General features: G+C 40.6%; 1 protein-coding gene across 1 annotated transcript in view; it reads left to right on the top strand.

The window, feature by feature from the left end:
• The window catches only part of MOXD1 (monooxygenase DBH like 1), a 773,208-nt gene that overhangs the window by 697,002 nt on the left and 62,292 nt on the right, over nt 1–13,914 (top strand). The window contains exon 11 of the mRNA XM_086925392.1: nt 6,876–7,044. Coding sequence (XP_086781518.1) covers nt 6,876–7,044 — 169 coding nt within the window. The remainder of the gene's footprint in view (nt 1–6,875; nt 7,045–13,914) is intronic.

Genomic DNA, 13,914 nt, shown 5'->3' with positions numbered 1-13,914 from the left:
CTAGAGATGAGCGCGTGAGAGAGGAGCGGGATAAAAAGAGACAGAGAGACAGGAGAGGGATAAGAGGATAGAGAGGAGAGGTATAGCGAGAGCGAGTGTGTGAGAGAGGGGAGAGGGATCAAAAGAGAGGAGCAGGATAAAGAGAGAGGAGAGGAATAAAGAGAGCGATAAAGAGAGGGAGAGAGCGAGGGGCGGGATAAAGACAGGAGAGGGATAGAGAGCGTGTGAGAGAGAGGAGAGAGATAAAAAGAGAGAGAGGAGAGGGAGAGATAGAGCGAGAGCGTCGTGGTCACACACAGAGGAAAGATTGCATTGTGAGATATAGTTGCCGTAGTAGTTTATTCAAAAGTTTATTCAAAAGACTGACGTGTTTCGATTGGAACACTCTTTGTGGTGTTATTTCTGATATTTACATGTGTTGATCATCTTCATTGCCTAATTTTGTCCGCAAGAAAGTGTCACTCATAGTCGTTGAAATGTCACTCATAATTACACTGAAATTATGAAAATGTCACACATGGTAATCTGAAACCTTGGCAGCTATGTACTTACAGGCTTGTGTCCTGAATTTACCACTTTGCCTGGTGCAAACATGATGCAAGCCTCTCATAAATATGCCCCTACTTTTTTGTTCTGTAGTAATACCAGTAATTATTTATAGGGCAAAGAAAGGGCAAAACAGCAGCTTCAAACGCTATATGAGACACATGGGTTAGAAAGAAGATGAACGCAACAAAATGTATTGCTTAACTTTTCTGTCACAGTTGCCTCATCCTGCAGTATAAGTGAATTCTTAAATTAAAGAATTCTTTTTACCCTGACGGACCGGAATGTTTTCAATGCACTTGGCTTTTCTTGTGCCCTAGGCAGAACAGTCATTTTTAAAAGGCATTATTCAAGCTTGCTCATTGTGACTCAATTCAAGCATGTTTCTTGTGTTACTGGAAGAATGTTGGAGGCTCAATTTCAGTGCTTCAAAGTATTTTCAAGAACATGAAGGACATTTTTCTATAATATATTTCTTTTCCTGGAAGCTACAGTATCAAATGACTCTTTATCCGAAGATATTTGTCTCAGCCACACTGACACATTCCAAATGGCAGGTTCATAGATTTTTTTATATTGTGCGAAAATCATCTATAGCTGTTACATAAAAAAACACCTTTGAGCCTCTTATGCTTATTAATTTGTTAAAGGATGAGCAACGAATGAAACAAGAACAACATTAATCTGCATTTGACAGCTGAATCTATTCTTATTGTGTCACAAGAAAATTAAAAAAATTGTCTTCCCATGGAATGTTTCCTTTAAAGTTAATTTCCATTAACATAGGTGCTTGCATTGGTGTGTAAACTGTTGGACGAAATATGGATTACATAAAATGAAAATCTTAAATGCTCACCAGTTTTGTTCAGATTGTTCAGATTGCTGGAAGATGTGCTACACATTTTGAATACATTTTGGACAAATATGATTGGATTCCTGGTTAACTTTTGCCAGGTGAAAGTTATTGAGCAGACTGGTCTGAGGCTGTATCATGATCCTGTTTTATGTGCTGTGCTGTTGCAAGGGCGCAGAAGGGATCTGTGCAAAAAAGGCATCATGATACTACTCCAGAGGTAAAATACTGTGTTGGTGCTTTTGGCTTCTTGCCAAAGAAAATGGTTTATCAGGAGTGGGGTTCCGCTAACACATAGTATTCAGGCTCCTTCTTCTTTGCTCCTTGCAATGGAACTTTCTAGGTGCCTGTGGAATTACAGGAGTTAGGATCAATTATTATTTAACAACCACGGTGTAACCCATTTGGCTACACAGTAAAACTCTGAGTTGAAGATGGGATTACGTATGAATTTAGTGTAAATTCAAAACCATGCTGATATTCACAAGGATGAGGAATATATTGTAAAAACACAATATTGCTACAGGCAAGGCATAATGATGAATGAAGTTTAGCCTTAGCAACATAAAACATACAAAAGATTCAGTAATCATGATACATAGTATCAAAAAAAGGATTAGATGATCAGTATATGATTTGTGGTTCTCTTGCCATGCATGAGGAAAATCTAAGTCTCCTAATCTAAATCTACTCTAAATAATACTGGTTGGGGAACCCCTAATTAGATCCATGAACTGAGAACGTTGTCAGCATAGCAGAACCTCATTAGAAATTATCTAAAGGAAAGGAATATGGTATAGAATGAGGCCACAGAACAGAAATATTGCCAAGAGGGCTGTACCTCTCAAAGTCTAAAAGGGAATCTGACTCTAGCTAAAGTGTGATTTCCAATTTAACCCCCAAAAAGAATATTCAAGAAACCTGTGTCTCATTATGTTCCACCTTCACACAGTAAAACTGGGGCAACTACTCTTGAAACTCCTTTTCTTTGGTCGGCACATCAGAACATCCCTGGATTCCTCCTGTCTCCCAATTATGTACAAACAGAAGCCCTCTCTTTATTCGTTAAGGCTTCTCGTCCTTGGGAAAAGTACTCCTCCCAAACCTCACTATCTCTTTCACACAATGCGCCTTTTTCTTAATCGTAGGATCACACAACTGCAAGCTGTAGAGAAGGGAAAAGCCCAGCATGCAAAGTAAACCTTCACATTGAAGGTTAAACGTTAAAAAATCCAAATGCTTAGGGTCTTTGGTCATGTTAACATAGCAAGCATCTCAATACATGTTTACATGCATGATTATAAATACATATACAATAAAATACATATGCAGAGTACAGTTAAAATGAATACATGATTATATAGGAGTTAACAATGTTATTCAAACCACACAAATGCAGATATATATATGAGGATTGAAATTCGATGTTACTGTAATGAAAACATTACTTTTAGACACAGATATATTTTTCAAGATTACACTGTGAATGCACATTCTGTAGTGTTAGTGCACCACTTTACATTAATAAAGTTTATATCACATCACATGATGTCATGTGCAAAAATGTATGTATATGTATGTACAGCCTGGTCAAACATGAAAGGGTGCAGCCAAAATTATGCTGCTGCTGTCCCCCCTCTGGTGCTGAATCAAATTAACACAAATTACAGTCAGATCATATCAGATGGACCATTTAAAACTTTGTGGTCTAGAGCATCTTTTGTCTAGAGATGTCCAGATGTTTTATGTCATCATAATACTTACTTTGACTCTCCTTGAACTCTACCTCCACTCTCTTCCTCTTCAATCTGACTAACTTGTGCATACTTATATCTCTTAAAGATCATAGAAATATCACAAAAAGGGCGATTATCAAAAGATGTTTCAAAATGGCATCCAGAATTCCATTTCCCAAGTTTCCAAACCACTTGCCTATTAAAGCAAATATACTTCCAATAGTTGCCCAAGCACCTTTCACTTCTAACACTGTCAAATCTTTTGTAAACCCAGATATATTCTGAATATATTTCTCTAGATCCTTATTTTCTTATGGGATGTAAGTACAGCATTGTTGAGCCTTTAACATCTGCAGACTCCACCCTCTTTTGTGAGTAAAAGGTCTAGTGCAAGTACGTTTTGCAAAACCTTAGACCTTGTCACAACCATCTCAGTATTTAGAAGTAATAAAGAATTTGCAGCACTGGTAGCCAAATTACCCACAATGGTAGGCAGCTTTCTGATATTCAGACCATTCAGAATTACTCCTACAGACAGGATTATGGGGTCAAAAATATCTCCTACTATGTCCTCTGCACTAGCACCTCGTTTAGTTCTAGGTCACATTTCCCAACAGGTTCATTAAAATATTCCACATGGTAAATCTTTGGGAAAACTATACCAAGATAACATGTATCATGCCATCCACTGGCCAATTTAAAATATGCATGCTGTCCACAAATAAAGTACACTCCAGGAATCATAGGATCCCATTCCTCCAAGAAAAGATAAACCATCCACCTCACATCTAAAATAGGTTCACATTCAGGGCCATTTCATGGTCAGACCACTTTCCGGTTCACTTCTCCTGGCTCATTAACAAAACCCGTGTGGTACCCACACTTAAGACTGAGGAACGCCCTAGAAGAATTAATATTCCGGATCTAGTGGAGGCCCTCACCCACTCCACCCCAATGAAAGCACATAACTTGGATGAAGCTGTAGACAACTTCTCATCCTGGATAGACTCCTCCATTAAGTCACTACCAAAAAGCAAAGGTAAAAACAACCATAGGATCACCCCCACTTCCCCCTGGTATACTGAGCAACTAAAAATTTTAAAAACAGGATGTAAGGCGCTAGAGCGAGTATGGAGAAAGAACTATTGTCCCACTGCGAAAACGGAACTTCGCGCAGCCCAAAAAAGTTACTACGCAGCGATTAAAACAGCTAAAGGGGAATTCTACGCGTCTAGAATTCAAAAAGCTAAAAACAACAGTCGAGAAATCTTCTCTATAGTTAAAAGCTTTACTGCCCCGGTAGCAGAGAAGACGGCTATTCTGCCCTCCACAGACTGGTGCGAACAACTATCTACTTTCTTCATCGAGAAAATTCAAAAAAATTCAAGACAGTCTGAATAACCCTGACCAACCACTTGCCCCGCAATTGGATCTAGCCTTAAATTGCCAACCTCTTCCACCTTCACGTCCCCTAATATCAAGGGTTAAAGCAGAAATGACCAAATTCACTTAGGTGGAAAGTATAGATATTATGGCCATATTAAAAAATCTGAAGTCAGGGTCACCTATAGATCCTTGCCCTGCAAGGGTCCTGAATGGAATAGCTGAAGTAATTACCCCCATGGTCACCGCCCTGGTTAATGAATCCCTAACTTCAGGAACTGTGCCCACCAAGTGGAAACAAGCCAAACTTCTCCCTCTGATAAAAAACCCTCTGCTGATTCATCGATCACCTCCAACTACAGGCCCATATCACTCCTACCAGCCCTTGCCAAAGTCTGCGAAAAGGCGGCATTCCGGCAACTTGAGAGATTTATGGAATCCTCTGAAGCTCTTCATCCGGCCCAATCAGGGTTCCGCACCTCTTTCAGTACTGAAACTGCATTGGTGGAAATGGCTGAGGCCATTAGGGAATGCCTTGACGGAGGCGGCAGAGCGGCCCTTATTCTTTTGGACCTCTCTGCCGCGTTCGACACGGTGCCCCACCTCCAGCTCTTATCTAGGCTGGAGGACATAGGCATCTCGGGCACGGTTTTAGATTGGATCAGGTCTTTCCTATCTGACCGTACCCAACAGAATTGGTTACCCCCATATCACTCCTCTAATGGAAGGGTAGAAACTGGAGTACCCCAGGGGTCGACCTTAAGTCCCCTTTTATTTAATATTTATTTAACTCCTCTGATCCAGCTGGCAGAGAGCTGGAGTGCCAAGATAATGGCCTACGCCGACGACACCCAGCTTCTCTTCACCTGGAAAAAGGAGAACTTGTGCACCTCTGGAGTACGCTAATGCCTATCCTCTGTATTTGCCTGGCTAGCTAAATCATGCCTCAAATGCAACGAGGATAAAACAGAAATTCTGCTCTACGGCCAATTCCCCATTGACTTTAAGGAGTCTATTTGGCCCTGTGAATCAAGATGCCCAACGGGAGAGAGTGGGATTGCCAAGAACCTGGGTATTTTGTTCGGATCCGACTTATGGTTCCGCGACCAGATCTCGCGCTTGGCGGGGACGTGTTTTGGAACCCTGACCACTCTTCGCAAATTCTTTCCCCTCCTTCCACAAATGGCCAAAGAAACGGTAGCCAGAGCTCTGGTACTCTCCCGTCTGGACTACTCAAACGCCCTTTATATAGGGGCTCCTGACTATATGATCAGAAAGTTACAGGTAGTCCAGAATGCTACGGTGAGACTCATTTTCAACATCCCTAGGAGACTCTGCGTTCGCAAACAGTTGAAGGAGCTTCACTGGCTTCCTGTGGCACAAAGAGTGCGCTTTAAAACTTTGGTCATCGTCTATAAAGCCCTCAATGGACCGTGCCCTTCCTATCTAGCCAAAAGATTCACACTCTACCTCCTGACCCGTCAGTTGCGATCTACCTCCAAAAAGCAGGTGGTCGTCCCCAGATTTTGAAGAGTCCGCCTGGGTGGACAATCCCTAACGGTAAAGGGAGCTCAAATGTGGAACGCCCTGCCAGACGCTCTTAGACACGCTCCCAATCTGACCAATTTTAAAAAACTGCTTAAAACTCACCTCTTTCAAGTTCATGAATAGCATACTCCTTTTTCCATTCTGATCCAGTTTCTTCCCTGCGCCAGGACAGTCTTGACTATCAGAGCGCGTTATAAATCCACATATAACATAACATAACATAACAGGGCTGGCTAAGAACGGAAACCAGCCTTGCAATTAACTCGGATAAGCCGTGGGGGCAGGGGGTGTTGGGACGGGTGCTGGTGGGAAACAACGCTACTGCTTTTGGTACAGGAGGCGATATTGCAGCACTGCTGCAAAACCGCCACCCTGTACCAAAAACTGCCCCCACCGGTCCAAAACCGGCCCCACCCTTCCGGCCCACGATGAAAACCACCAATGCCCATTACAGCTAGTCCGACCCTGTTCCCATCACTCTTCCATAAAAATAACTGGTTCAAATTACTCTGATCAATGTGTATACAGAGCTTTCCCTTATGTTGCCTATCTAAAGTCTAGGAAGGCAAAATGTGCTTCACTTGATGTTCAATTTCTTCACTACTCCACATGTGGTGCCTCTAAAGATCTTTATCAGTTTCAGATTTTGACTCTAGATCTCTCCTTTTGTATTCCACTAGATTCAAGAATTACTTCTCCACTTCTGACAGCAAAACATACATCAGTAGTGGTCAAGTGATGGACAGAAGAAAGGCTATATTGCTTTGTTAATCATCATATGTTTCTTTCTTAATTTTCTTTCCATTTAGAACGTGGCCTTTTCTTATCAAGAGTCCGAAAAGATATAACAATCTAACATTTGTGGAGGCAATGAACACCTACCAATGGTCTAAAAAGAAAGGAATGTCATTTAACGAGCGAATCCTTCGTGTGCCAGTAAATGTGAGATGCTCAAAGCATGAGAGTGAAGAGTGGTCGGTAAGTTTGTATTCAATTCAGATTTATTTAAAAATAGAGATACTAGTGTCCTCAATGGCATCAGTAGTATTCAAGTGATACTCTTAGGAGGCTGATCTTATAGATAACTGCATCTGTGACAAATAAAGTTTGAGTAAGAAGTTCAATAAGACTCACAGGAAGCATTTTTGCATTTCAAGTTCCAGGATTTCTAACTTGCATTTTATACTTGAATCCAGATTATTCAGCTGTGGCTGCACTTAAAAAAATATCAATACCTCTATGATGTAATATTTGCTTTTTTTTAAATCTTAATTTGATTCTGGTGCCTACTGTTATTCAGAGTTCATCTGTTGCATCACACTAATAGGTTACAGTAAGGCAAACTCCCTAGTCCTGATCCATATGGTCATTCCAGGGCTTCAGCCAATTCAGTATTCATACACCATAATTCTTCAGTAATTTTTTCAAAGAACACTTTCAAGTTAGTTTATTCAGACAGCCACACATTAAACATACTAAATATATCATCAGTCATAAAATAAGCTAGTTTGTGTACATGACCTCTATAAGTAATAATTAAATGAATAAATGAATGCTGTAACACTGTTCCCTGGGAGTTGCTGTGCTCCCAAAATGGTCCTACTGCTGTTCTTGTAATAAGGTGGTTGGACCACTGGTGTGGTGGTCCCCGACCACCACTCCACCTCCACCTCGGGATGGACCACCAAAATTGTAATCAGGACCTAATTGCAACCGTAGAATCATGTGAGTTTAAACACCCACCCGGCAGTGTTCTAACAAGAAAGCATTTTTCTTGCATCAAATAACACTGAATTAAAATATTATTTTCCTTACAAACTGCTAACATCAACAAGTTTAGTGAGGATAGTGGAAAATCCCGAGAGTTCTCTAAAGGTTTTGAAGCAGGCAAATAGACAGACCTTTGCATTACAACTGGCGGAAAATGAAATGCATTAGCAGTGGTCTTTGGTTAGGTTTGTAAATCTCTCTCTCATCAGTGGACCAAATCATGAGTTATTCTGGATAGATACTGAATTTTAAAGAAATATGGGCTTAATTCATTTCATGAGAAGAGGTATGCAAAAATACCTTGAGACAGGAGAATGCCATTGCGATTTAGAGATTAGCTTGTGAAATATAGTTTACCCTGCTACTAGGTTTTCAAGTTTTATTTTAGTGAAATAAGAAGATAAAACAGATACATCAAATTTGTCATGGTTATTTCAGCTTCAACAAGAGGCGTATCCAAATATTTCAATAAAATAGCAGAGTATTCATACACTATTAGATAAGCCAGTTGAATTTGCAATACAATAGAAATAGACCTCCAATTCATTTATCAGACCTTTCTTACCCTTAGTGTCTTTTATATTATGTTATAAAAACATCATGTAAATAAATTACGCAATCCGATACAATCTTTTTCATCATTATAATTTTAATAATGCATCTAATCATAAATATATCTAGAAAGTGCATCTATGCATAAGTCCCAACCTTGAGTATCTTATACTTAAAGTGCAAATGTGCATACCTGCATATATAGCATATGTAATTCTTAAAGTGCAAAGATAAAAAATTTAGCAGCTATCGATACCATATGATTATATCCTATAAAGTGCTTGTGTGCATTTTAGGGAATAAAATATTTATTGTTATGGGAGAAGGTCCGGACATGCAGTTCCAGATCTTTATCATAAATTGCTAGGAAGCGGCAAACCTTTTAAGGCCCCCCACCCTGCTAGCAATTGCTTCCACAAAGTTTTTGAGTTTGAATCATTAAGTTTGCCATTCCTGATAAGTTGGTGTTCTTTTAGTCCTCCAATCCTGGAGGATCAAGGAGCGAGCCACTAAAGACATTAATAGTTATGAATACATCAGCACCTTTTCTCATGAATTGGCATTGCCTCTGGGTGTTAAGCACAAATAGTGCTACCCCTACATCAGGATGTATCTGTATATTTAGCCCCCTGCTCAAGGCTTCAAACACTTGTTCCCAAAACATTTTTATTCCAGGGCAGGTAAAAGAAATATGGAGCCAGTCTCTGCTTCAAAACAATGATCTTCCATCTCTGGATACATCTTTGACAGGGCTCAAGGGGTATAATATGCCATCCAGCGAGCTAAAAAATACATTATCTTGGAATGTGCAGGTCTTATAGCTGAATTTACAAATTTTGAAATCATCTGTCATTCTATTTCTGAAAAAAATACACTGGGTAGTCAAGGATATCTTCTCCAGAAATGAATTTTCAGGAGCCATTCCATTTGACTCCTTAATAGCCAATATCAATTTCCTATCCCTTTCATTCTAATATTAAAAAGAGGAGTTGGTGTTGGTGAAGAGATGGAGCTCGTTGGTATATATATATATATATATATATATATATATATATATATATATATATATATATATATATATATATATATATATATATATATATATATATACATATATATATATATACATATATATATATATATATATATATATATATATATATATATATATATATATATATATATATATATATATATATATACATATTTTTAAACAATGCGGGATCTGCAGATATCCAAAATAAAACAGCTTACAACGATCGCTGAATCTTCCTTGGATGTTCTGCCAGATAAATTGCCTAAGAAGCATTTCTAGTTCCTTAAAATATACCATTAATTTTAATCGGAATATTAGAAAAGAGAAAAATCAATAAAGGTAAAATAGACATCTTGATCAGTGCTATACGCTCTATCAATGTAAGAGGGAGAAATGTCCATCTGTTCAACAATTCCTTGATTTTACTCAACGTTGGTTCGTAGTTCAGTCTATAAAGTTCTTCATAAAGGTTTGTCACTCTAACCCCTAGATAGCAAATTGGTTGATTATGCATTGGCTGTTACTGAAGATTTAGAGGGAATACGCTATGCTGGGCATTAAATACAAGCATTTCTGTCTTGCTATGATTGATCTTATATCCCCCTATTGCTTGAATAAAATGAAATACTACCAATAATTCTTCAAGGTTTTGTCTTTCTGGCCTGAGATAGTGTAGTATATCATCCTAGAATAGCTTTAGTTTAAACATTCCAAGAATTGGTAGCTCCACGCCCCTATTATCAGTTTAATGGTTCAAGCGCAGAACGACCGCAACCGCTGCATCTGTGGCCTTCTGAGCACTATATCCAGAGTTTTGGAATGGGACTAGAAGTGTGGCTGCTGCAGTCCACGGTGGTGGACAATGTATTTCCATATATATTGATGCCTGGGAGTACATTTCGAATGCAAATGACTCGAAGGCACAAATATGCATGATATATATTAAAAAATGCCACCTACCCATTGCCAGAGTCCAGACAATACGTGCACAGTTCTGGTAATAGGTACATGGTACCAAAACATTTACCTGTATTTCGCCAAAGATGGGGTCGCATTCCTCTGGGTTGAAGATGCTCCTCTGTAGAGGGAGGCTGGAGAAAGGGATCAACATCAAACCCAGCTGGAAAGAACTGGAAAGGGGAAAGTATTTAACCCAAATCCTTCCTTTCCTCTGACCTATTGGTGGCGGTACGACCACTGCGGTTGGCTTGTCTGAAAGTCAACTTGTAATATGGACATCCGTGTTGCACCTCTGTACTGCCCAATGGAGGCTGCTTTCCCCTGACCTCGACTCCGGCTGGCTGTACAATACACGGTCTTCGCACAGCCCATCTGTCCTACTCATAATACGGCGGATGGCTCACTGCTGTCGGACTGCTACCGCAGAGACAACGATCCACAGACCACCGAACTCTTCAAAAGATCTTTAGAACTTTTTAATGAGATCAGAAAAGGCTATTGTGATATCTACCTTAAGAACTGTCAATTTGCAAAGTACATTACAATTGTTGAAGACCCCACTCATTGTATTTACGAAGGTAAAAAAAAAGGTTTACTGATTGGTTAATAAAAACCTTGTCAAAGGTGGAAAAGAAATGAGGAGCAATACACTCAGCAATTATAAAAACTAAGAAATCTTTACTCACAGACATCTTAAAATCATGTAAATATGAAATCCAAAGGTAAAAAGCAAATTACAAATAATAATAGAGTCAATCAAGCAATCAGGTGTTTGTTAAGTGTGACTACTCACCCGTAAGGGTCTCAAGGAACTGGTGGTTGGGGGTGCAGGTTCCGGTCCATCAAGGAGGGGTCAGTTGAAGAGCCAGGTTTTGAGGTTTCTTACGAAGATGGAAAGCGATGTTGTCTGTCTGAGGTGGAGCGGAAGGGCGATCCAGCCTTTGGCCGCGAGGTAGGAGACGGAGCGGCCTCCTGATCTGGTTTATCTGGTGCGTGGGACCATGGTGTAGGAGAGTGTGGCTGATCGTAGGGTCCTTTGGGGTGTGTGGAATTTGAGTCGGCTGCTCAGGTAAGCTGGTCCGGTGTCGTGGAGGGCTTTGTGTGCATGGGTGATCATCTTGATTGTGACTCTTGCCTCGATGGGGAGCCAGTGGAGTGTGCGCAGGTGCTGGGAGATGTGGCAGTGTTTTGGCAGGTTGATGAACAGTCTTGTTGCGGGGTTCTGGATGTTCTGTAGCTTGCGGTGAGGTTTTTGTTGATTCCGGCGTAGAGTGGGTTGTCATAGTCCAGTCTGCTGGTGACCAGGGCGTGAGTGACGGTCTTTCTGTGTTCTAGGGGGATCTATTTGAGGGTCTTGCGTATTAGATGGACGGTGTGGAAGCAGGAGGCCGAGACTGAGTTGATCTGGCAGTCCATTTTGAGCTCGGAGTCCAGGATGATTCCCAGGTTGCACGCGTGGTCCCTGGTGGTGGGTGGGTTTTCGAGGGCGGGGCCACCAGGTGTCGTTCCAGGTGTTGGGATTTGGGCCCATAATGAGTACTTCTGTCTTGTTAGTGTTTAGTTGTAGGCAGCTATTCTTCATCCATTTGGTGACGGCTTCCTTGCCTTCTCGAAAGTTGTGTCTGGCGGTGTTGGGTTCATTGGATAGGGAGAGGATGAGTTGGGTGTTGTCTGCGTATGACACAATGTTGAGTCCATAGGTTCTGACGATGGGGGCGAGCAGAGCCATGTAGACGTTGAAGAGCGTCTGGCTAAGGCAGGAGCCTTGAGGGACTCCACAGGTGGTTGGTGTAGGGTCCGAGAGGAAGGGGAGAGTCTGACCCACTGTGTTCTGCCGTTGAGGAAGGAGATGATCCAGTCGAGGGCCTTGTCCTGGATCCCTGAGTCATGGAGTCTGCTTATCAGGGTGCGGTGTGAGACTGTGTCAAATGCCGCTGAAAGGTTGAGTAGGATGAAGGCTACTGTTTCTCCTTTGTCCAGTAGGGTACGGATGTCATCTGTTGCAGCGAGTAGGGTGGTTTCCATACTGTGGTTTTCCCTGAAGCCGAATTGCGAGGATTCAAGAATGTTGTGCTCATCAATAAAAGTGGCGAATTGGTTGTTGATGGCTTTCTTGATGACTTTCACCAGGAACGCAAGCAGGGAGATGGGTCTGTAGTTTCTGAGGTCGGTGGGTCAGCCGAGGGTTTCTTCAGGAGGGGGTTGACTTTGGCGTGTTTCCAGTCGTCGGGGAACGAGGTGGCTGCCAGGGAGCGGTTGATGGTGTGGCTGAGCATGGGTGCCATGTGAAGTCATTGTAGGCTCAACTAAGAGTTTTCAAACAGTACCTAAAAGTGTTCTCTCTTACTGGTCATTACATGACTCCTATTATATTTTTTCATTCCCAACTTGAGGAATTCTTAGCTGCCCTAAACAAAAACGGCAACCACATAACACATGACTTATCATGTCTTTACAATAGAAGCAGAGACTACAAGTTGAAGAAACAGCTCCCACTGCCTCTCAATTCATATACTGGAAGGAACAAACATAGAAGAATAACAAAACTGTTTCTAATGTGCCTCCCCAATTGGGCATATAAGAATGGAGTACTAAGGAATGAAGTTTAGCTATCACCAATACGCCTTGTGTTTTGTTTAACGTAAACATCCGCAAGTATTTCTATTGAGATTGCACAGTTACTTTCCCAAGCCTCGAAGGCATGAATAGAGCATACTTTACCTCATAAGTTTTCAAAGCTCGGGAGTGAAAGACCTGTCTGGATATTGTTGGTTTAGGGAGAATCAACTCATTTAAGGTACCCGAGGGCTGTAAGTTCACTTTGCTCCATGCAAAGTCTGCTTCAATAAGTGCTGTTTGATGAATGAGTTTTGAGCTCCTACTGAGGCTGACTTCAAATTCAGTTCATTTCAATAACACAAAGCACATTTCAATCCACAAGGAAGACAAAATGTTTACATCCAAAATCATAAAGGTTTATTAAAAGATTTGCAATGTTACAAACTTCATTCATCAGGATTAACTGTAATTCTACATTCAATACATCAACGCATTAGTCAAAATATAATCAAAACAATTCCAAATCATAGGAGGAATGACAAACTATTATAAAGTTGGCCTAAATAGACTGGAGCCAATCCATTCTCCCATAAAGGGGAACTCCCTACACTGCTAATCTAGGGAAAAGATAGATAAATTATAAAAGTGGGATCTTGCCAGAAAGCCTCTGAAAGGCTGTACAAGGCATCTTCTTTAATTGAGTGAATTGAGTGAATTATGGAATCTGACTCTAAAGGAAGCGAAAGGATTCTTAATCTAAAGGCAGGCAGAAAGGAATCTAAATCTTCAGTGTGGGAGAAGGGTGAGTCTGAAGGGAATCTGAATGCAAACACTGCCAACACATTCTTAAAACAACTGGATTCTAACATTATCAGTAACATGTCATTTCTCAAGCGTACAACCAATCAAGTGAAGACAGAAAAGATACAGTTTCTTTTCTTTTTTGTATTAAATATTTTTATTGTCAATAA

The sequence above is a fragment of the Lissotriton vulgaris genome, chromosome 6 (assembly GCF_964263255.1).
Source record: "Lissotriton vulgaris chromosome 6, aLisVul1.2, whole genome shotgun sequence".
Taxonomy (NCBI): Eukaryota; Metazoa; Chordata; class Amphibia; order Caudata; family Salamandridae; genus Lissotriton; species Lissotriton vulgaris.
The sequence above is the reverse complement of the archived record's forward strand: the minus strand, read 5'-3'. Positions and strand labels throughout refer to the sequence as shown.